General features: G+C 42.6%; 1 protein-coding gene across 1 annotated transcript; it reads right to left on the reverse strand.

Annotated features, from left to right (window-relative positions):
* Nucleotides 1-5,442: 5,442 nt before the first annotated feature.
* Nucleotides 5,443-24,990, reverse strand: RSPH3 (radial spoke head 3). Its single transcript, XM_083732682.1, has 9 exons — nt 24,803-24,990; nt 21,811-21,898; nt 20,625-20,769; nt 19,682-19,827; nt 17,756-17,959; nt 16,448-16,610; nt 15,593-15,679; nt 11,001-11,146; nt 5,443-5,626 (listed from the first exon to the last, which is right to left on the reverse strand). Exons 1-8 carry the CDS (start codon nt 24,925-24,927, stop codon nt 11,025-11,027), a joined length of 1,080 nt encoding a protein of 359 aa, XP_083588808.1. The 5' UTR covers nt 24,928-24,990; the 3' UTR covers nt 5,443-5,626; nt 11,001-11,024.
* Between the last annotated feature and the right edge of the window lie 701 nt (nt 24,991-25,691).

Genomic DNA, 25,691 nt, shown 5'->3' on the forward strand with positions numbered 1-25,691 from the left:
AATAAGCATTTGAGGGCGGGGGAGAGTTTGGGATGACAGTGTTAGACTGTTCCCTTTTCATGATTCTGGCTACTCTATCCAATTTGTTTTTCATCACATTTTCCTCCCTCCCAGCAAAAATTAACTGGCCAGCCAGCCATTCCATATCTACTGACCATGCTCAGGCCTTATTGGGCTATTTAGGGGTTTCCTATATCCCCACCTAAAGTTTTTCCACTAAAGATATAATAAATAAGGGAGACATTCCCTAGGGTTGCCATATTTCAAAAAGTTGTTGAGCTTTTTAAAGGAAGACCCCCAAACTGTCGAGCTTTCCTTAAGATACCCATCAAAATTGTTGAGATTTCTTTGGGAACAAACCCAAATTGTTGAGCTCTCCCCAAAATAGTGGTTTTAAGCTTTTGGAACTGTTTCTGCTGCTTTTTCTATCGTGTTGCCATACACCCAGGCTTTCCCTGACATTTTGCCAGTTTGGCAAAATTCCCCCCTGATGCCATTTTTACACACGACAACCAGGATATGTCAGGAATTTTCCTACATTCCCAGTCTCCCATAAAAATATTCTTTCTGTTCCACTTTCTCCCTTGCAGCTTCTTCCTGAACATTCATACAACCATCACCATCTCCCCCCATGCAGTGGTGGCTAGTAATCCCTGGAGCTGGTGGAGCAGTGGTCTCATGGGAGACAGAACCAGGGGTCCACTGGAGGCAGAGTCAAATTATTCTGTTTCTCATCCTCCTCCCTTGCAAAAATATAATAGGCAAGTTAGCAATTCTCAGGCATAAGCACTAGAGGACAAAGGTCGAACATACAGAACTAGGTCAGTGGCAGAGTATGTGCTTTGAATACACAACTGCCCAGTTTCTAACGCTAGCATCTCCAGGTAGGACTGGAAACTAGAATCTTACTTTACAGGAAGGACCATAGTTCGGTGGTAAAGCACCTGCTCTGTGTGCTGAAGGCCCCAAGTTGAATCTCCAGATAGGACTGGGGAACATCAGCACTCCACTATCTGAAACTCTGAAGAGCTGCAACTGGTCAGTGCAAACTGCACTGAGCTAGATGGGCCAGTAGTTTGTCTCTGAAAAAAGCACTTCCCTGATGTGACGGTTTGCTCTGGATTTTGGTGTTTGGTTTTACTGTTTTTTTAAAAAGCGATTTGTGTTGGAGTTAAATTGTTGCAAGCCACTTTGAGGTACAAAGATAAGAAAGCAAATATGAAGTAATGTGTAATATTTATTGTGCTACCTGGCAAATGGAGGGGATCCAACGAGAACCCCTCTCCCTCCTCCTTGCTACCTTGTTGGTGGCATCTTTGGGTTTCAAGAGACAATGGAGTGCACCTCTGGGGTGAAGTCAGACTGCTGTGTTAGCAGCACTGAAGCGACCTCTCTGGGGTGCAAGCCTGGGCAGTGTATATGGAGGTCCTGGGCTGCCCAGATGAGAAGATCCCTTTCTCGGCCTCGCTGACGTGGTCCAAAGGAAAGAAGAGCAATACATCTGGCAGAGCAATACACCAGCTTAGCTGCAGGAGTTGCTGGAAGGAGACGTGCAAGGCCCTATTGAACTGCCTTAGGGACTCTGCTCTGGATTTGTCTAGGGTTTCTCCTTGGCCTTTTTTTTCTCCTGAAGGCAGTGAAGGCAGTTTTTCTCCACAAGGCAGTGAAGGTTTAGGACCAGAGTTTTCCTTCTCCTGCATGGGCTACCTTCCCAGGTTGACAAGTCTCATCTGCCCCTCACTTTATTCTTCTGTTATTTAAATATCATTTTATTAAATTTTCTGATTTACAATTTAGAATATTCATTTAAACAACCTTAAAATATCAATGACTTCCCTTCTTCTCTTTCCGTGGTTCATTTCGCATAACATAAACCCCTGCATATTTTACATGAACTAAACCATTCAGTATTCCATTACTGCATCCATCAAAACTTATTTACACTGTTGAATTTATCTTAATGCTGCTAATGTTTCCAAGTGCCCACAATTTCCCCCCATATATTCAATAAACATTTTCTAATCTTCTTTAAACGTATGTTCTTCTTGTTCTTCTTGTTCTCTTATTCTGTATGTTAGGTCCTCAAGCTGCGCATATTCCATCAGTTTAAGTTGCCATTCTTCTTTAGTTGGGACCTTGCTCATTTTCCATTTTGGGGCTAACAAAACATGGGCAGCAGTCATGGCATACATAAATAAATAACCTTTTTTGACACCTGGGAATTTCCGTCTGAATTATTCCCAAGGACTCGCCTGCCCCTCCTTTTACAGCACATGCAGAAACTGCTTTCTTGACCGCAAGGCCCACTATTAGTCTCATCTGCTCAATCCGCTGTCTTCACATGTAGGAGAAGTCCCTAACCCACCAAGGGTTTGAGACCCATCAGTTACCCTCACCTGGTTTAGCCGCCAGTCAAATCCGTTTCCCAGGGTGTGGCTGAGTGCAGGGTGGGGACCAAAGGTGGACAAACTATGCCAATGTGTCCCCCACCAGAGGTACTACTTCTCCCCTCATACCCCATACGCCCCATTGCTATCATCTAAACTGTATTCAGGAGAATGGAAGTGGGGGGGCGGGCACGGGGAAGCTTGTTTAATACTGGATTTCTTGCCAGCTAGAACCAGCTGATCATAGAACATATGCTATGTAATAAGCCAGATTGGGAAAACATTGTGGGGATTTTATCGTCAAAGAAAGTTTATACCATAGAACTATCGTCACATTATGTTTGTTTTTACCTAAGTAATCTGGAAAGTATAGATATGATTATAGAAATACACTGGATTTGCAAACATAAACTCAGTGGAAATGTCCCAATATCAAACAAGTGACCTTCTGAGAAACAAAAATGGACTACAGTTTCCGAAGAAAAACACACAATATTAAATCATTTGCATTAGTTTTACCTCTCAGGGTCTGGTGAGTAGTTGGTTGTATACCCGTAAATTGGTCGTTTTTGGCCAATCTTCATGATTTCTGTGCAGTTACACAATATGGGTTCCGTGCTGGTTTAAAGCCTCATTGAGAAACATTATAAAGCTAGGGGGAAAGGAATAAAATTTCGGCCTAACTAGATTTCATGGGGGGGGGGCACGAGTGCCGCCAACCAGCCTCTCCCCTCATGTGTTTCTAGCAATATCTCATAAAAGAAACATGTGGCATTATGTCATTGTACATAGCAGCATATCCTCGTCGTTGACTACTGCTTGCAGGGAGTGTGGAAATGCTGGACATGATTCTGTCACATCTCACATTCCTTGTGCTCAACACGTCTTGGATGTTGTTGGAGTCAAATTCCCACCCACCCCAGCCAGTATACTCAATGGTCAGGATGAAGAGAGCAGCATCAAGAGGGCCTCAGATCCCCCATTCCTGGCCTAAAGGGGGTTGTGGGTTTTTTTTTGGGGGGGTTGTTTTTATTTTGCTTATGTATTTTGTGATTTTATATTGCAATTTTATCCTGTGAACCACCCAGAGACCTGCAGGTATAGGGCGGCATACAAATGTAATAAACAATAAATAAAAATAAAAATAAACTGAATACCTCCATTACAAAATGACCACACACTGAAACCAGTATAAAGCCGGTTTGTAATTTGTTATTCTCTAAGGTGTGCTGCAGTTCATAGGTCTGAAAAGAGAATCACGTAAGAAGGCACGACTACAGAGGTCTCTTGATGCATTGTCTATTGATGGGAATTAGCCACGATGGCTGAATTATTGAGAGTGTTTTAAATTTTTATTTGATGATGAAACTTTTATATTGTAATGCCACTGTGGCTGTAAAGTGTTCCGTATGTTTTATGCTATAAACTGCCCTGGAATTGTGAACTGAGGATGGAAAAAAGAGAGAAAAGGAGGAAATATTGTTCCCAGTGATGCCAATGGGAGCTTCTTTGCCAGGGCTAATAGGAGGGAATGAGTGTCTGTGTGACTGGTATCTGGCAGGGAGGAAATGGTTAACCTCTCCCCGAGTGCTGTGGTCCTGATCCGCATTTTTAAAAAACATGTTTTGTATCACTACAAAGGATGTTGATGCTTCACATGTAGTTTGATTCTATGCCCCCTTCAGAGTGAATTACACTCTAAATGCAAAAAAAAAGCCCCTCTCTCTGCTGCTCCAGAAGGGAGGAACCAGACCAACAGATTCAAATTACAGGAAAGCAGACTGCAAATAAACATTAGGAAGAATTTTCTAATGGTAAGAGCTGTTTGACAGTGGAAGCAGTGTTTTTACCGGCACCTATTTCCCCCGCCCCCCAACAACCACTGAGTGGAACAGACTCCCTCTGAAGGTGGTGGAATCTCCTTCCTTGGAGGTATCAAAGGTTGGAGGGCCATCTGTCAGGGATTCTTTAGCTGTGATTCCTGCACTGCAGGGAGCTAGGCTAGACAACCTTGGGGTCCCTTCCAATTCTACCATTATATGATTCGTTGATTCTCGCTTTCTGAAGACAGAAATGAAACAGAGGGGAAAAGCAGAATTGCCCTTGCATGTTCTGCAGGCCTAAACTTCACAATCCACAGTTTAACGAAATATAATGGGGGAGGTGGGGTTGCAGTATGTTACAAAATAAGGAAGCGGTTTTTAACTGTAGAAGTTTCATTTATTTTTAAAATGCATTTTTATTCTCTTTACACAATGAAACCAGAGCCGGCTCAGTCATTAGGCGGACTGAGGAAGCTGTCTTAGGGCAGAAGCAGCCACCAAGGCATTAGTCCTGCAGGGGCCCCATCTGTCCTGCCACCAGTGCAGTAACAGCACTTGTTTTGGCCCAACCAGATGAGATCCAACCCAAAATGGAAGCCAATGATGGCACCACTTCACCAGCGGCAAAGGTGGCAGGGCAGGTGGAGAAGCGGCTCCAGTGGCAGCAGGTATGACGGTGGGGGCTGCAGTGGCAGGGCCAGGCGGCGCTTTCTGTTTCAACTCAAGCTGCGAAACCTGAATGAAACACACATATATAAAGAACGAGTACAATCTGCTTCTACTTATCAGTGATAGGATTTATATTACACCCTTCAGAAACGTTTTCTCCACAACACTTCTAGAGCATTAAACAACATTTAAACAATTAAAAATGCAACAATATTAAAATGAATAAAAACAGCATACTCAAAGCTCTGGGCAACATCCGGTGATGTCTGCCTGCTAGGGCAATGAAAATTTGCTTGGACAGAGTGACTTCTGGTTTCTCGTCCCCCCACATCTCCCCCAAATCTGTGCCAACAGTCCAGCACAGATTTGGTGAGCTTAAGTAGGACTGCAAGAGGAAGCAAAAGCAGAAGTCCTGCTTGGATCTACCTTGGATCTCATCCTCCAAGTGCTGAAAAATACACACATGCAACATTTATGAAATTTTCTTCTCATCTTAAAAGCTTACTATCCTGTTGTTTACAACAATAACAATAACTAATAAGAGAAATAAGGGCAAAACATAGTTAAGATTAGAACAAACAATTTTGTTATAATAAAATTATCAAGTTTGCCAACATTAGGAAAAAACAAAACAGTAATTTTCATTTTATTATTTGCCCTGAGGATAATTTTCAGCAGGACAAATTCAATATTTGGTTGATGTTCCCAGATAACGATGTGCAATCTTCTTGAATATATTAAAGATCCCTGTTAAAACACAGAAAAGTTTATGTTAAAACTGTGCATTGTCTCTTTTATCATCTAAGTATTTAAAAATGTTTTACAACCTTCACACTGGAGAGATCCCATTTTGAATATGTAAGCAAGGACATTGCCAACCTGGAAAGGGTTCAAAGAACTTGGCTCTACATCACTTTTTAAGAAGTGCTTGATTTTATTCATTCTCTTGTTTTATCACCTCCAGTTCACACCATTATCTTAAAAGTACATTGCATCAAGACTTATGAAGAGATCCAGCCAAACATTTGAAAGTTCAACATTGATTTCGGCAGGAGGAAGTTAAACATCTGCTTAACTTTCCCATTGAAATCAGATGCACCGATTTCTTAACTTTGCCGTGATCATCCCTAACAAATATGTATATATTACGGAAATAGAATTGCTCAATACATATTCAAACCTTTGTTATTAGACAGTACCACTGTACCTACTTGCTGATCGTTCAGAGCATCTGCTTTGCGTCCAGAAGGTACCCATCTAGCCTAGTATTGTCTACACAGGGTGGTAGCAACTTTCCAGGGTTTCAGACATGGATTGAATCTGGGATCTTTTGATATGGCAAAGCCTAAGCTCCACCACTGTGTTACCTGGCAAAGTGGGGCTGACCGCTCCATGCAAGTCACTGCTTCATTTACTCCAAAGAATTAGAGAGCCAAAGAAATCTACACATGTAGACTTGCTGCCCAGACAGTGAGGCTTGAAGGAGCATCACTTAGACCCTTCGGAAAATGTAATAATTAATTCTCTTGGTACTTCACTTTAAAACTTGGGTTTATAACATGGGCTTAATTAACAACTTCAGATTGTTCTACAGAGCTGGCACAAGAGACGTTCAGTTTTGAAAAGGTGGGGCTGCTTTCAGGTGTGGTTAAAGATTACACTGCTTTTCTACAGCGGAATGCAGCGGTGCTCTTTTAAGTGGCAAGGTTCCACTTGAACTGTTGGCATAGCAATACACATGCTTTTGAGGTATACCTGAGGTGGCAGAGTAAATACATCCTGCCGTTCCACCTGGTCTGATGCATTCAGCTCACAGTATCTGACTCAGCCAGAAAACCCCCCTGGAAACAAGAACCCCCCCTCCCAACTCCCCCTGGTTTACACCTCTGCCCATAGATGAAGTGTGCAAAACAAAGCCACAGCGCCACCTCTGGAATACAGAGAACAGTCCTCCAACTACATCAGGTTACATATGGGATAGTGTTCCTCCAGATTTATTTTTTTAGCCAGTTTATAAAAGTATTACCAAACTGCAAAAACATTTCTAAAAACCGTGGTGTTAAAAAAAATCATAAAAATATGAAATAAGGAAACAGAAAACAAATGAATGACACTAAATCAAATTAATTCTCTGAAAATGCTTGGCAAAACAGAAGTGTTTTCAGTCAGTGATGAAATACCAAAATGGTAAGTGCATGTCTAATTTCAGTGGGAACAATACTGGTTGGACTCCAAATCCCATCAGCCCCAGCCTGTTTGTTCAGGGATGATGGAAGTTATAGTCCAGCTGCCATCTACAGACCACACGTTCCCCATCTGTGGGTCCAGATCTGTTTTAAAAGGAATGTATTCATTGTAGCATTATACTGTAGTTTTGTAAACTGCTTGTCGTTAATATAAATTGTTTAAATGAATGAATTAAAAATAAAACTAGCTTGCTCTGGCTCCTATATATCAGAAATATCTAGAGATTCTAGAAAAGAAGAAGGGTCTCCGTTCTTCCCTATTATAACTGGCCAAGATTTCCAGGTCTAAGAGCTGATACATAACCACACCTAGCATAATCCATTAATGTGACTCAGCACCCCCCTGCAAATGTGCATTCCTTAAGAAGGCTTACTCATCAGCAGATATTGGTTGTGGCAAATTCTGATCAGACACATCATAAGCAAGAAGACTATTATGAAGAGCTGTGTGAAAGGAATGTTCAGTCTGACTTGGACTTCAGTAGGTGTCACTCATGGGCCCCCATCTAATGCCCACCAGGTTCCCCTGTCCAGTGCTGCTGCTTGCCACTGTAGTTCCACACATTTCCTCTGACACTGTTCCCTCAGTCACTCTCCTCTCTCTCTCTGCCATGTCTTCAGACATTTTTTGGTGATAGGCAGCGAATGAGCCATTGCATTTTGGCACTGGAGGACCTTGGGCTCTCAGATTTCAGTGGCGCCTTGTGCAATGCCAAAATTCAGCTCCTCGCATGCCTCTCGCGCTCTGTTCTACAGCACTGTTTCAGTGCTCTCTGCAGTGTGGCGCCCAGTGCTGCCACACCAGTCATGCCACCCTAAAACAGCCTGATTTGGGGCAATCTAACGTGGTAAGTGGTCACTGCAGATCGGAGTCAAGTTTGGTTCCCATCCAAAAGTGGCACAGCTGCCCATCACTAGAGCATATCTGGGAGGCCAGTGTGCGTTTGCGTCTAGTGACAACAGGAGGATCAGGCTGGTCGGTGACAGTCTTTCTGATCCCCAAAGCCCTCAGCCCAGTTGCCTGACCTGGCTGACCCCTAATGTTAGGCCTGCTTATACTGAGTCAAACCAAAGGTCCATTTAGCCAAGTAGGATCTGAAAGAAAGGCCTTTCCTTGACTTGCTAATAATAATAATAATAATAATAATAATAATAATAATAATAATAATAATAATAATATATTTATACCCCGCCCATCTGACTGGGTTTCCCCAGCCACTTTGGGCAGCTCCCAACCAAACATTAAAACACAATACAGCATTAAACATTAAAAACTTCCCTAAACAGGGCTGCTTTCAGATATCTTTTAAAAGTAAGATCGCCTTGCTTATTGCCTTGACATCTGATGGGAGAGCGTTCCACAGGTGGGCGCCACTACCGAGAAAGCTCTCTGTCTGGTTCCCTGTAACCTCACTTCTCACAGTGAGGGAAAGCCAGAAGGCCCTCGGCGCTGGACCTCAGTTTCCAGGCAGAACAATGGAGGTGGAGACGCTCCTTCAGGTATACTGGACTGAGGCAGTTTAGGGCTTTAAAGGTCAGCACCAATACTTTGAATTGTGCTTGGAAACATACTGGGAGCCAATGCAGGTCTCTCAGGAGCCAGTGCAGATCTCTCTTGCTCCTAAGAGTCTTTCAACATGTAAACGATGTGATTCACCACTATGACTGGTACATGCTCAAAGAGGAGTGGCTCACGCATGGCCCTCCAGATGTTGGAGTCTAGTTTCCACCAGCTGCAGTGAACAAGGCTAATTTGGAAATTTCAATCCAGCACTAGCGGGAGGCCTACAGGTTCTCCATCCCTAACAGAGACAGGCATACTACTCTGGAGATTATTACAAAAGGATAATTGGAATTACAAATGTAGTTATACTCCTGACCTGGTTATATTTGAATTCCCAAGGAAACCTAGCTCAGATATAGGATTTGGGGGTGGGGGTGGACATTGGGCATTGATAACAGCAATCTGAGTTACACCCCAACACAAACTCTGGCCTTGTTTTTCACTGATAACAGTTGGCCAGAGTGATTGTGAAAGATGCAACAGCAACCGCAAATTGTCTTTAAATTCCTGATTATTATCCCAGTGTGGGCAACCCTATGCACTCTTACCTGGCAGCAAGTCCCACTGGATTCAACAAGTCTGAGTAGGCATGCATCAGATTGCTCTATTAAGGAATGCATACACCTTCAGCAAGCCAGAGGGTTTGTGGGTAAAAGCAAAGGCATTCATCAAGAGGTGCGTATTTTTCGGTTTCTAATGACATTGCTGACATCTAGTGGTAAAACTTACTGAACTTCAGTGCAGGGATTAAAATCTACTTCAAAGTTATGTGTTAAAGGTTTGATCCAGCCAGTGTTAAAACCTTTTAAAATCTCATCCATTTGAATGGGAATAAAACACACACACGTTCTTAACAGAAGCCTTATTCTGGTGTTATTAGAACCGGCATTATTAAGGCGCCCAGTGGAGCTGCCCAGAATGGCTGGGGTAATATAAGAACATTATTATTATTATTATTATTATTATTATTATTATTATTATTATTATTATTTGCAATAACTTGCAATAATTGTGGGGGCCATGCACACAGACCTCACCCCCCACCCACAAACATCCACATGGATGCTGTTTTCAACCTTTGCATCTTCAGTGCAAAGGATTGAAGGAAGCTTCTAAGAATATGTAGCTGAATGCCCTCAGAAGCTTGCCTAAGGTGAGGAGCCCTGCGTAATGAGGTTTTGCAGTCCCAAGGAGGCACCTAAGCACCTTTAACTGAGCATGTGCAGAATATTTTTCTGCTGAACAAGTGATGGTTGAAACTGAATCTAACAAACCCATGAATGGGTATGTGACCACAGGGCTGCTGCCCACAACATTCGCACGACTTCTTTCACCTCAGTTCTAATAATGCTTGAATGCACCGTCTGTCATTTAAATAATTGTGAGTGGAATTCAGTTAATTTTGGTCAGATCCCTCGTGTCTTTATTATCCCAGGGCCTAAGTAAACATTAGGGTGGCGCTGTGGGTTAAACCACAGAGCCTAGGACTTGCTGATCAGAAGGTCGGTGGTTCAAATCCCCGTGACGGGGTGAGCTCCCGTTGTTCGGTCCCTGCTCCTGCCCACCTAGCAGTTTGAAAGCACGTCAAAGTGCAAGTAGATAAATAGGTACCGCTCCGGCAGGAAGGTAAATGGTGTTTCCGTCCGCTGCTCTGGTTGCCAGAAGCAGCTTAGTCATGCTGGCCACATGACCCGGAAGCTATACTCTGGCTCCCTCAGCCAATAAAGCGAGATGAGTGCCGCAACTCCAGAGTCGGTCACTACTGGACCTAATGGTCAGGGGTCCCTTTACCTTTTAAAGTAAACATTAATTGCATAGTTAACAAAGACATCTGGATTTGTAAATACCTGGCATGTGTTTGGGGAGGGTGGAGTCATTTTCATGGGCACTACAGTGGATGTGTAGGGGAGGTTTAGCTTTCCTTCCCCAGCTGCGATCCCATTAAAAACTGCCACTGCCAGGGCCAGCCATGGATGTTCCGCCACTCCAGGCCAAACAGAAAATGCTGCCCCCCCCCGCTGCTGTCTTCCTCCTCTGCTGCCGCCTGCCTCCTCCTCAGTGTCCGCCTGCAGCCTTGGAGACAGCTGTGGCAGGCAGGCATGGAGGAGGCAGTGGCAGATTTTGGCAAAGCAGGCAGCCAGGCGCAGAGAAGGCACAAGAGGAGGGATCTGCCACCTGAGGCAATTTTCTGACCTCGCTGCCTAGGCAGTGCGGCCCTGGTCCCTGCAGGGCCATCAGCAGTCATTGAGATTATTATCATCAGGCTGTATATCATATTGATAGGACCAATACCTAATTTCTTTCCCATTACCTGCTTCTTTGGAGTTTAGCCACTTTACTTTCCAGTAGTAGGGAAACGAGCATTTTTCCATGATTTTTGACGTCGTGGTAGGCGACCAATTGGCTGATTTTCGGCAAAGTCCTTCAACCTCTTTCCAACCACGTCATTAATTAAGCCTGAAAATTTAATTGCTTTGAATGGAAGTTTATCCAATGAGCCATTTAGATAATTTATTTGAAGCTATAGTTGGCACGGCAATTGTACTGATTTATTTTGATGCATAGTTGTCCACAAGGGCTCAGGGGATATTAGATATCATTAGGAAAAGAATACATAGTTCATAAAACATACATAGGTCAGAAACTAAATGCAAAAAGGCTAGAAAATGAAAGAAACAGAGGTTTACATGTGCAGGAAAGTGCTTTTCATCTTTGGGTGTTGTCTTGCTTTCGGAGTTCCTTAGCAAGAACAATGATAGTCAAGAGATACATATGCCCAGTGCTTTTTCTCCTAAAAAAAAATGTTTAGGGGTACACTAATTTTCCTACTCCTGTTTAAATACTGCCCCTCAATGAGGCAAAACTTAGATTCACAAAGATTTTAGGGGTATGCATATCCATAGCTGTCAACTTTTTCCTTTTTTGTGAGGAATCCTATTCGGAATAAGAGAATTTCCCTTTAAAAAAGGGAAATGTTGACAGCTATGTGCAAACCCCTACATCCCCCCAGAAAAAAGCACTGTATTGTCTTTAGATTTGCATGTCCTAAAAAAACCAGCGCCACATGCATGATTCCCCAGCACAGCAAATCATGTCTGAAATTTGGGGTGCCTGGGTCTGCTGCCCTAAGACAGTCAAAAGTCCCATTAGGCACGTTTATGAAATTTTAAATACATAGGAAATGAAGGAAGGGCTGGGTATGACTTGAACTAAAGACTTTCCCATTAGTTTCAGCATGAGAGACTGCTCAAATCATTTGAGCCAATTTAACTTTGGCTGACTTATATCAGAAAGAGCAATTCAACCACGAAATCCATTACTTATAAAGGTGGTGGCCTCTCCCTGGTGGTGCTCTTTCAGCAGCAGCCAACTATTAGGGATGTTCTAGCTCTGGGTTTCTTGAACTGAGCAGTAGTTCCAGTTACAGATAGGTAGCCGTGTTGGTCTGCCATAGTCAAAACAAAATAAAAGAAAAAAAATTCCTTCCAGTAGCACCTTAAAGACCAACTAAGTTAGTTCTAGGTATGAGCTTTCGTGTGCATGCACACTTCTTCAGATACACTGAAACAGAAGTCACCAGACCCTTCTATATAGTGAGAAGGTGGGGAGGGGATACTGTTGGCATTTGATGGCATACACAATAACAGTCATACACATAAACAGTCCATTGTATATAGCCAGGCACTACGTTACAGCCGCATCTGTTCCAATTCTACAGACAGAGACTCTCACCTAAGAGATCTACAGCAAACCTTTTTAGAACTAAAATACCCAGCAGATGAAGTTAGACAACAGATCAACAGAGCCAGACTGATACCCAGAGAGAACTTGCTGCAAGACAGACCCAAAAAAGAAAATAACAGAACACCTCTAGTCATCACATACAGCTCCCAAGTTAAAACAGTACAACGCATCATCAGAGATCTACAACCTCTCCTGGACAATGACAGTTCTCTTTCTCAAGCTCTGGGAGGAAGACCTTTCATTGCCTACAGACAGCCACCCAATCTTAAACAACTCCTAACCCACAATAATACTACTACCAGACTTAACACGGACACTGGCACCAGAGCCTGCAATAAACCCAGATGCCAACTCTGCTGCCACATACACCCGGACAACACCATTACTGGCCCCAACAACATCACACATACCATCTCGGGACTATTTAATTGCTCATCGTCTAACATTGTGTATGCCATCAAATGCCAACAGTGTCCTTCAGCTCTCTATATTGGACAAACAGGCCAAACCTTACGCCAAAGGATAAACGGACATAAATCCGACATCAGGAATCACAAGACAGAGAAACCAGTAGGAGAACACTTCAATCTCCCAGGACATTCTATACAAGATCTCAAAGTAGCTGTTCTATTACAAAGGAATTTCAGAAATAGACTGGAAAGAGAAGCTGCTGAATTGCAACTTATTACCAAACTTAAAACCATGGAGAGACCTGGTCTGAACAAAGACATTGGATTCTTATCTCATTATACATGACAAAGCCATTTCTCACCTTCTCACCCCTTGCTTTTTCCTGTAAGACCTATTGCAGTCATTAAGAGTCGTCAACAGGCTCATCACAGCTATCTGCCAATCACCCATTCCCACCACCCTTCTGAGTAATACCCCTCCCCACCTTCTCACTATATAGAAGGGTCTGGTGACTTCTGTTTCAGTGTATCTGAAGAAGTGTGCATGCACACGAAAGCTCATACCTAGAACTAACTTAGTTGGTCTTTAATTTCTGGAAGGAATTTTTTTTCTTTTATTTTGTTTTGAGCAGTAGTTGGACAATATACTCTATAAGATCCCCACTAACTCCACATGATTCTATGAAATATACAGTTAGAAACAGAAGTTTGCATCTAGCATTGGAGGGTTCCCATATTTAAAAAAGTAAGAAGACCAGGACACCCTTAAAGCTGTTGAGCTTTTTGAAGGAAGACCCCAAAATTATTGTGTCCCCCCCCCGCACATATGGCAGCCGTGAACATAAGCTACAAGTAGACCCACTGTAGCTAACAGACGACAGCTAATGAAGGTCCATTAATGTCACTGAGTGGAATTCAATGGGGTGCAACCCAGAACTACTTATTCACAATAGTTCAATAAACATTCCTGTTATTGGGCTTATCATTCTAGGTTTTCTCAATAGTTTTTGAATCAGCCTTCTTATTATGTACCAGAAACAAAATTGGGCTCACATTTGGACTTCTCTTAAGTTTACCTACATCAACTCTTCATGGATAATTTGCAAGCTGAGTTCTAACAATAAGTGTGTTTATAACAGCCATGGTGAAATATACTTGTAATGGTCAATTCTGTTTGTTTGTTTGTTTGTTTGTTTGTTAATAAGTACGGTACCTGAGATCACACTTGGAGTGGATCTAAACACAGGAAAATAGACCCAATATGGAGGTCAAATGGCCAAAATATTGGGAAATACTAGAAAAAGATGGAGACAATTGGAGGCTGCAGAGTTTGGAGAAACTTAAAGATAAAGTGCGAGATTGGTTACATTATGCTCAGATTAAAGAGGTTTTTAAATTGGATAAAAAGCTAGGATTCCAGGTGGAAAAATCGAAGTTGGAAACAGAGCTGTTAGAACCTAAGACTAAGCTACTCTCAAGAATGTACAACTTGCTGTTGAGGTGGAACACACAGGATGAAACGGTTAAATCAGCTATGATAAAATGGGCACAGGATATTGGGTATAATATCATGTTTGCTGACTGGGAAAAGTTATGGACCACCGGTATGAAGTTCACGGCATGTAATGCCTTGAAAGAAAATATTATGAAAATGATATATAGGTGGTACATGACCCCAGTCAAGCTTGCAAAAATATATCACCTGTCTGATAATAAGTGTTGGAAATGTAAGGAAACTGAAGGAACGTTCTTTCACCTCTGGTGGACCTGCCCCAGGGTTAAGGCTTTCTGGGAAATGATATATAATGAGCTGAAAAAGGTATTTAAGTATACCTTCCCTAAGAAACCAGAGGCCTTCCTTTTGGGCATTGTTGGCCAGAGGGTGTTAAAGAAGGACTGAACATTATTTATGTATGCAACAACAGCAGCAAGGATACTTGTCGCTAAACACTGGAAAACCCAAGATTTGCCCACGCTGGAAGAATGGCAGATGCAACTGATGGACTATATGGAACTAGCAGAAATGACCGGCAGAATCCGAGATCTGGGAGAGGAAGCAGTGGAAGAGGATTGGAAGAAATTTAAGGACTATTTACAAAAACACTGTAAATTATATGAGTGCTAAGAAGGATGAGAGATTGAAAATAACATGGCACCATAAAGTTAGTTGAAAAGAATATGAGAATGAGTGAATTTTAAGAGAAAAATAAATTTTGAATAAATATCATGTCAAAATTAGGTATTTAAGACTTAGATAAAAATATTCAAAGTTAGGGACAAAATATTGGAAATTTATAGAATAAGAATGGAAATAAGGTGATAAGTTGCTGGTTAAAGTTGTATAAATTTGGAATGTAGGAGCGAGAGATGTGAGGAAGTCCAAAAAGCGAAGAAAAGATGGCTACTATAAGATGTTAATTTTATATCCGTTTCTTTTTCTGTTTTGCTTTCTGTTTATTCTGTTTTCTCTTTTACTGTACTAATAAAATCTTTAATAATTTTTTTAAAAAAATAAACACAGGAAAAATAAGTCAGAAATTAGATCTTGTTAACAAAAGAAAATAATCTCTATGGAAAACTGAGTTTTTAAATTTCCTGGTCTCTGGCGCCATCTGGTGTTGCATGTTTATAGTGCATTCAAATTGCTGTTTCTTTACTAATGTAGCTGAGTCCCTGATCACAGTGCTATTCTGTAATCAGTATGGCAGGATGTTAGCTAGTCTGTATTACCTTATTTCTACTAACTTACAGTCAGTCATTACTCTTCCTAGCTGGTTCGACGCCATTCTTTTTACCACACCGGTCATCAAATATGGAAGGAATTCTTTCTCAACATCTGTATGATGTAAGAGAGCAAAAGAGTCCACCTGGATCAGTCCAAAGACCCACAAGGCCATCCTTCAGCCCACACAAAAGGCAGCACAGGAGTGCAGTAACATCTCCCCTCTTGTGTTGCCTAGCAACTGATATTCAAGAGGCATACTGTCTCTGAGAGGGGAGGCAATACAAAGCCACCCTGACTTCTGCCCTGTTTGAAAGTCATAATTGTGGTAGTTCAATTATGCATTGCTTCACAGAAGGACTTCATTTTGGAACAAGCAAAGATGACCGGGATTCTTCTCTTCTAAGCTGAGTGTTCTGAAATATGCATCTCTTCTGTGTGTGTGTGTGTGTGTGTGTCCTTGTTCAGTTCATTTTAGCTAATTCTTTCCACCAGGGGGATAACCTGTTTTTTGGTCTGAGGGGCACATTCACCCTTTGCCAACCATGTGCCAGTTGTGGGTGTGGCTACCTTCACAAGGCTGTATACGCACAGGACACACATAAGCACACAGTCCATGTAGATCCATGGGTCATGGGATGGGGCGTTATCAAAAGGGTTGTTGATCTGATGACTAGGGAGGTGTGAGATGCGTCCCTGTTAAGGTGGTGGACTGGGTGGAGAGGTTTAAATATGTGTCTTTTTCGCCACCAAAATTGGGGGACCAGAAAAAATTGCTTGGGGAGGCCTGGTTAACCCTCAGCTGGGGGTTAATCAGCCCTGAACTTTGTGATGCAGAATTCCCGTTTTAAAAGCTTATGTGCAATAAAGAATGATACATACCTCTTTCTATGATATCGAAGAAGAAACCCTTATTGTGAAGATCATTAAAGACTGAAGGAATGAGGTTCGACAAGTATCGCAGAGAAAAGGCTCGAGATGAAATTTTCTGCTTGACTTCTGACGACTTTGTATTTGCGGTGACCTGCTGCGCTTTACGGCGAGCCTTTAAATAATAAGGAAAGGGTGCATATAACTTCAAGCATATATAACATTTTTCTATAGAACCATAGAATTGTAGAGCTGGAAGGGAACCCAAAGGTCATCTAACCCAACCCCTTGAAATGCAGGAATCTTAACTAAATCATACATGACAGATGGCCACCCAATCTCTGCATAAAATATGCCAGTGCTCTAAAACAAACAAACAAACAAACAAACAAACAAACAAACAAACAAACAAACCCCTTCAATTAAGTGCTGAAAAGCTTGCTGAATCCTGACAAAAGAAACTGTAAGAATCCTATGAATTACTTTTAATGAGATATTAAAATCTTTATTAATCTTTATTAATTTGTGCAATGTGTGAAGAAACCATTTTCCTAAAAAGGAAAAAAAATGATACAAGAAACGGAAACTGAAGAGAACAATACAGCATGTACTTCATCCCAGGCCTTCAAAAGCTTCTTTTCTTCCAGTGAGCAAATCTATGAAGCAGGGGTAGAGAACCTGCGTCCTGAAGATGCTATTGGACCCCAGCTCCCATCAGCTGTAGCCAACATGGTCAATGCTCAGGGATGATGGGATCTAGAGTCCAGCAAAGGAACTATTTCTCTTTACCTGTTTTGTATTTTAATTCACCACATCTTACCATGCTTTTGTGTGATAACACCTATTTCTGTCTGCTGATGGCAAAGTTTATGGCCTGGCCTTTGATGAAACAAGGCAGCTTTCTAACTAAGTGGTTGCCTGGTTACCTATGGTGAGTGACAATTGCTCCCAGGTGACCAGGTGAGGTACACCATCAGCACTGCCTCTTTCCCCTATTGTGCTTTTCTCTTTTGCCCCCTTAGTTCTGCCAAAACACAGCTCTGGCCATATTCCACTGGTGAAACCCTACCAGTCTTATGATGATGCTATGAGTGTGGCATGTAGCTATACAGTCCCAAATCAGAACCAATCGGAAGCAGCGCTTTGGTTTCCGAACGTTTTGGAAGTCAAACAAACTTCCGTAACGGATTCCGTTCGACTTCCAAGGTACGACTGTATTACATTTATTACGATGTCTCTCTCTCTGTGATTATACAGAATGAAGAGTGGGTTAGGAATTTTTCAAATGAACAAGCAAACTTGGGTTCACATCAGCTATACCTTTTCCTCATTCCGCCGTATCTCTTGTTGTTCAAGGCGCTGGACTTCAGCCAGCTCTGCGTTGCGCAGTTCGTGATATCCGAACTGGTGCGCCTGAAGATTGGCCAGCTCTTCTTCCTCCGTGACTTCCAGCAAAGCTTGCTCCACGGTTTTTCCAACTAAAACTTCAACAATTGGTCTGACTTCAATATCGAAGTTAAAGAGCTGAGGGTAAAAAGCCATCGCTGAGTCAACATATAATGTTATGTTTTATGAAGTGGGAACAGAAATAACTGACTTCTGAAACAATTGCTGAAATGACAAATGAGCCTTTCATTGGTGACAAGATTGTTGCCCTATGTCCGGATTTCCTCGGACATTACCATGGGATTTCAAAGGCGGAATTGACGTCCAGATGGAATTTTAAGTCAATTGAAAAATCACGCTTTTGTAAAAAAAGTTCAACAACTTTTGGGTTTTCCTAAAACAAACAAATAAAAAAACCTCAACAATTTTGGGGTCTTCCTAAAAACTTTTTGAAATATGGCAACCCTGGATAAGGCACTTGCAAGGAGCATGTTTACCTTTTGCAAATGACGGACAAACAGTAACGCTAATAATAGCAAATGCTGAAGTAATAACTATTTTTACACTATTTGGAACTTGAAACAAACTCTGTCCAGAACAAAATCCAAGGCTGCTAACAAATCTAGCAGGGGGAGATAGTGGGCTGGATCTGGACATTCAATCTTAGCATAGAGCCATTGAAATAGTGGAGCTTAAGTTAATCATAATTTAAGTTCTACTGATTTCCATGGATCAACTCTAAGCATGATCATGGCTGGATCCATCCCATTGTCCCAGCTGTTGCCTGTTCTCTAGCTTCATTTTGTGGCAAAATCTGGCAGGGTCGGATATCCTATTAGAATTAGTTGCTTTTCATCTGAACCTGTTTGTAATTCAGGAGCAACACACTCGAGAAGATCTCTTGCCAAAATAGCTTACCTTGTTCAGGAGTAGCCAGTTTGTTTACCAAAGCCAGGGACAAAATAGACCTGCTTCTATTTCCCCCCTTTAGACATAATTTTGCGCTCAGCTAGCATATGAGAAAGGGCACTTAAGCATGCAGAAAATCTACCTGTAGAAAATTATGGCAAGGAGGTAGGCAGAACGGTAATTTTCTTTCAGGCCTCCACATTAGGTGATTTTGTGCCATAGAATCAAGACAAAGGTAAATCCTAGCACTATGCTTGCTCTGTTTGCCATTGCATAACAAAATCATCACTCGGCCTCTGATAATTGCTGTACTGCCTGCTGGACAACAGAGACAGCAGGAGTGGGTGGTCCTGTGGTCTAAACCACTGAGCCTCTTGGGCTTGCTGATCAGAAGGTCAGCAGTTTGAATCTGTGACGAAGTGAGCTTCCATTGCTGTGTCCCAGCTCCTGCCAACCTAGCAGTTTGAAAGTACACCAGTGCAAGTAGATAAATAGGACCGTTGTGGTGGGAAGGTAAATGGCATTTCTGTGCACTCTGACTTCCGTCAGTGTTCCGTTGTGCTAGAAGCGGTTTGCTCATGCTGGGCACATGACCCAGAAAGCTGTCTGTGGACAAACGCCGGCTCCCTCAGCCTGAAGCGACATGAGCGTCATACCCCATAGTCTCCTTTGACTGGACTTAACTGTTCAGAGATCCATTACCTAGAGATAGTATCTTTTTGATAACTCTACTGGATCCAAAGGGCCAATTAAATCATATTTACTTAGGAAGCATTTTGTCAACAGGAAAGGATAAAACTTGCATGCCAACTGATCCACATGCTATTCTGTTCTTCCAGTATTGAATTTTACAATGTGGTGAATGCAGAGCATTTCTGAATGCTTAAATTTAAGAGGAGAAGGGGTTTTACTGTTCAGGTAGTTTTATCAGGTAAATTAAGCCCTGAATACCTCTCCTTCTTCTATTTGTGTAGCGACATCTGCCCCAGTTTTTGATGGTATGAACAAGGGGCTGTCTGGTCTCAGCAGGAAAGCATCTGTTTGACATTCCATATCAACTTCGATAATGCGGTCTGCAATCTCTTCCAGGTACAATTCTGAAACAGTGACACAATGAAGACTATGGTTAGGGGGCTGCTAGCTTCTGCAATTTAAAATTGGCAGGGCTGACAAGAGGGGTCAGGGTGGGGGAAGCTGGTACAAATTACTAAGGTTCAGAACGGGGCCTGGGGCCCAACTATTTTGCATATGTTTTATGTAATTCTTACCAAAATATATGTTTCATAGTCAATGCATGCACAGAATAATGGCTTGCGAAGCTGTGCTGTGGACCAAGCAATTCCCAGTATTAATATGAACATTGGCTTCTGCGCTTTGACATTATTAGGACAATGCAGTCTCAACTTATTATGCTCAGCCACGTTTGTATGTGAACGCTGTACAAATATAACAAAGTTGTTATGTGATACTCATTGTGTTGCATTACACGTATAAATTTAACTTTTAAAGTGTATGGTAAGCTCAGCAATGATTGTGTGGGTGCTTATATTATTGATATAAGTCATTAGGCTCTTAATATCCTCAACAGGTACAGATATGATCATATTTATCATTAATGTAAAATTGAGACCACACATTTATTTTATATCCCATGTACCATAAATATTTTTAGCTGGTCTGACCTTGTTGGGGTGGAAAGGTCTGAATTTTTTCCACCAGGGTTCAAACCCCTTCTTAGTGGCCCTGAGCATGGCTCTCACTGGCTACTTTTGGAGGAAGGGCAGGATAGAAATAAAACCAACCAATCAATAATCTTTACTGAAATAGTGTGGGTCAGAGTCAACCAGTGAGTTGTGTCAGCAAAAGCCCTGCACAAGGATTTCTGGCGCTTTACCTGTCTGCACATCGGCCCGGAGCTGGGGAATCTCAACCTGAGGGGCATGGACTTCGCTCTCTTCCTTTGCTCTCTTTCTGGCAAGCATTTTCTGGTGGGCTTCTCGTTGCTTCTGAATCTCAACAGGATCAGTTTCAGCAGGGCACTGGGAAATGGGGTGGAAAGTTCCTCTTAAAATAGCAGCTAACCTGGGCAGAAGACAGGGCTTTATTTCAGCCAGAACTCAATGGAACTTAGTTCCAGCACCTCTCAGGTGAGAGCCATTGCCATAAGAAGAGAACAAGGGAGACATTCATGGTGAGTTCCAGCACCCTTTTTTCTAGAAAAATAGCAATGGTGGTAGAGATGAGAAAACCTAAGGTTTCTTTTTCCTCTTTTGGCTAGTAAACAAAACTCTTTCCTTTGGAGTCCTAGGCCAGGAATAATCTAAAGAAATAATCCAAAGAAAACTTAGCCTGCTTAAATCCCATTGAAGTCAATGGAACATACATTCTGATCAGATGTACGCCTACTAAGAATTAAATAAGGGTAATGTGGTGGAATGCATTTCCCTCCCACAAGTGTGGGAGACCCTAGTGTGGGAAGTCCCCCACCATACTTCAGTCCCCCACCATACTTCAGTCCAAACTGTGTTGCATCTGTGCCTGAAAATAGCATTGCAAAAATGGGGGGCTCAAGAAAATAGGCATAGAATTAAGGTCAATGGGACTTAAATATAACCTTCAATCTGTGGCAGTGTAAGTACTCTAGGTGGCAATGCAATTTACTTAAACTTCTCTTCCCCAAAGCACTGAGATTGGAGAGTCCTGGTAAAACTATTCTCTCTGATTTACTTTCCAGTCCCAACTAAGTTCTCCCTCCCCTGGAGAGATAATTGTGGAATCCCTGGATACTTTCAGAATCCACTATAGGTTCCAAAGTAGTTTTCCATATGTTTAAATGTGCCTTACCCCAGAATATTTGTCAACCATGTCCTCTTAATCTGCAGCATTTCTCTGCTAAACCTGTGATGGCCCATTCACACATGCAAGTCGTTGCTTGATGCTGAAGTCATCATTTGATTAACATTAACGTGTGAACCAGCCTCAACAGTGTTCTCTTGGATATATGTGTGCATTTCCAATCACCATTTGCTTGTTTTCTCATGTTCAATAAAAATATAAAGATTTGTGTAAAAAGGACCTACCCAAGGTAATGACTGAAGAGCATATGTGTTGCCTCGAACCACTCTTCTGTCATACATGAGATTCCCATAGCAGACTGGGTATTCTTCACTGAAATACATTAAATGAAGACAAGAAAAAGTTCGGTGGAGTTTGAAATGTTGTTAATCCAATATTTCTTAGAACAGAGATGGTGACCCTCAGGCCTCTTTAGCTAGCTGATGGGATTCTCCCCAGGCCACATTCCTTATTGGCACTGCTTTGTACCCTCCTCAAGTGCTTTTTGCCTGGCTGGAATTTGTTCCGGAACTCTGGTAATGTGTCTTGCAGACCCTCCAAGTGTCCCTATTCTCCAGGGATGTCCCTGATTTAGAGAAGCCGTCCCGGTTTCTGATTTGATACCGAAATGTCCCATTTTTCCTTAAAGTTAAAGGGTAAAGGGACCCCTGATCATTAGGTCCAGTCGTGGACGACTCTGGGGTTGCGGCACTCATCTTGCTTTATTGGCCGAGGGAGCCGGAATACAGCTTCCGGGTCATGTGGCCAGCATGACTAAGCTGCTTCTGGTGAACCAGAGCAGCGCACGGAAACGCCGTTTACCTTCCTGCCAGAGCGGTACCTATTTGTCTACTTGCACTTTGATGTGCTTTCGAACTGCTAGGTTGGCAGGAGCAGGGACCGAACAATGGGAGTTCACCCCGTTGCGGGGATTCAAACTGCCCATCTTCTGATCGGCAAGTCCTAGGCTCTGTGGTTTAACCCACAGCGCCACCCACGTCCTTAGGGTGTCCCTATTTTTCCTTAGGGTGTCCCTATTTTCATTGGAGGAATGTTGGAGGGTATGGAGTTGCCCAATCCCCAAGCTGTCTGAAGGCAATCCTGTATAGGGAAGGTCTCTCTCTGTGTGTTTTTGTAATGTTTAATGTTTTATTATGTTTTTCATAAATGTTGGAAGTCGCTCAGAGTGGCTGGGGCAACCCAGTAAAAGGTGTGGGGTATAAATAGTAAAATTATCGTTATGGAATGGGACACCCCCATTTTCATTGGAGAAATGTTGGAGGGTATGTTCTTGGTTGCTGGGATGGAGGATAGAGAGGGGTGTGTGTAGAAACCAGCCTACTGTACAAGGGTAAAATTCATATTCATTCCTCTGCCCTCCACTGGTATGTGGCCCACAAGGGAATGTGGCTGTTGGACTGAAAATGGTTTCCTGTCCCTGTCTGAGAAGGACCCAAAAATGAAGGACAAAAGAAAAAGGAAGAACAAAAGATAGAGAAAGCTGTACTTACCAACCTAGAAATGCATAAAAACATACAAAGCTACTTAGATGAACTATCTGCCCACCCAGGCTAGTATTATGCACTGTGGATGTATTCTCTAAGATATTGGGTGGAAGTCTTTCACAAACCTTGGTACCTGGTCATTTGGAGATGCCAAAGACTGAACCTAGGATGTAAGGTGTGTGCTCTGTCACTGAACTATTAACCCTCCCCAAAGGATAGCTGTCTGGCTACCTCCACTCCACTCTTAAACTAGGGCTGTGTACACACAATATCTTTAAAGTACATTTCAAGCACTTTCTTTCCCTCAAATAATTTTGGGTGCTGTAGTTTACCCCTTACGGAGTAACAATTCCCAGCCACCCTGAACAAACTACAGTCACACCTTGGAAGTCAAACGGAATCTGTTCTGGAAGTCCGTTCGACTTCCGAAACATTTGAAAACCAAAGCGCAGCTTCTGATTGGCTGCAGGAGCCCCGTTAGATGTTCAGCTTCCAAAAATAATTCGCAAACTGGAACAGTCACTTCCAGGTTGGCAATGTTCGGAGCCGAAACGTTCGGGAACTAAGCTTTTGGACTTCCAAGGTACAACTGCCCAGTGCCCAGAATTCTTTAGTGGAAACAATGTCCTTTGAAGGTGCTTTAATGGTATAATGTGCAACATGTTACTTCTGGTGGGTGGATTTCTCTAGAATAAGCCATGAAAGTGAAAGGTTATTGCCTGAAAATTCTCCCCATGAAGCCGAATGCTATGTAAGGTGACAAATTAATTAGCAAGTGGGACATTTGCACAATAAGAGCCATATTGGATCCATTTCCCCTTTGTGAAGCTGGTGTACTGCGTTGTTCTGGTTAAGAGTAAAAGAATTACAAAATTCAGTGAAAGATCTTAAGTGAGTAACAAACGGAAGCTTTGAAAAACAGGACAGCAAAGTTTATAACTGCATGTATAGATTCTTAAGTAGTCTTGTTACTTACAGAAAAATCCAGAGATACAAGGTGTTGCCTTCTCATGGAGAGGGAACATTTGTTATATATAGTGTGCAAGAGATCACTTTCTACTATTTTACCACCAATTTAAAAATCACATTATTCACATGGCAACCGATAGATAATTCTACTTTTAAGAACTTGAGTACAGTACAATGATGATGTACCATTTGTTCATTTGTTTTCTCCCCGCTTTAAACTCTCAAGCTGTGTTCCCCAGCCTGCTGCTCTTTAGATTTTCTGAATCTGTCATTGGTGACATTTTATCAGATTTTTCATGGAAAGGGAAAATCCAGATTAAATAGGGCAGGGGATATGAGCTGGCATTGCAATGCCGATGATGTTGTGTGGACACCGCGGAAAACTAGCATGTGTGAACAGCACCATTTCCATGGTAAACACCCAACAGGAAGCAACCTACAAGTCCCTTCATCCTTGACCATTGACCATCATGACTGGGGCAGATGGGAACTGGAGTCCAAAAACATCTGGCTGGAGGGCCCAAGGTTAGGGAAAGCTGCTCTAAGGTAACTGTATGAGAAAATACAGCAACCCTAGAGTAGGTACCCCAATAGTGGGGCACACTTACTGCTCATGTGAGCATAAGTGAGAGAAGAAGCAGAGTAGATGATAGGGTAGAAAAACCAAAGTTGGAGATGTGAGGGCCTGCTCATGCCAAGACAGTCTCCACTCTGGGACCGAGGACTGAGGCTAGGACTATTATGGTCAGGCAATGCTACTCACTGATCACTGGCTGTTGGATCTGGAAATCGTTTTCTAGAGGGCACAACTCGGGGGCAGGTGCTGTAAGAGTAAGTACTAGATGTTGGAGCACCATTTGGGGTGAAAATCACTGAGCCTGTGGTCATTCTGAGATTTGTCCACTTTTATCCACTTTAGTTCTAATAGACTTTTCAAAGACTTGGTGGCATAATAGAAGAATCCTCCTTGCCCACTGTTGCTAGGCGATGTGGAGTTCCAGCCCAAACAACGGTTGCCAAGGTAAACTGATCCGGTTTAGGCAACTCTGCTGATTAGCTGGCACTCCAACATTCTGAACTTCTCCTAAACCATTCCTGATAAATTTTATCAGAGCCAATGGTCGCTCCTTTTTCTTAAATGTATCTTAGGCTGCACTTCTGTACCCACTGATCTCGGCATAAGCCCTATTGTCATAGACTGGTTGGATACAGAGGAATGGTGGGAGGAACCAGCAAGGGAAGAAGGCTCAGAGTCCAGGGATTGGTGGTGGGACAACAATGAGTGGTCATAGGGGGAAGAAGGAGAAGATTGGGAAAAGGAGATGTCAGAACCTGAAGAGCTGGGAGATTCTGTGGCAGAGAGCAGTCCAGAATCAGCATCAGCAGCTGCAACAGGAGGATGGGAGGAGAGAGGCCAAGAGGTCGAAATGAGTCAGGCTGGTGAAGAGTCATGGGTGTCTCTCCCTTCTACTGTGACCAGCTCCTGTTCCCCCTTGTATCCTGGAACCAGAAGAGGCATAAAGAGGGGGGAAGAGAGGTTGGTTGCATGCAGGTGCTGTCTCTAATTGCTTGGGGGAAATCCTGGGGAGGCAGGGACTTTCAGCCTTGGCAACTGATCCATGGGGCAAGACCTACTGGGTATGAGCTGCAAG

Source organism: Podarcis gaigeae (assembly GCF_964106915.1).
Source record: "Podarcis gaigeae genome assembly, chromosome: 3".
Taxonomy (NCBI): domain Eukaryota; kingdom Metazoa; phylum Chordata; class Lepidosauria; order Squamata; family Lacertidae; genus Podarcis; species Podarcis gaigeae.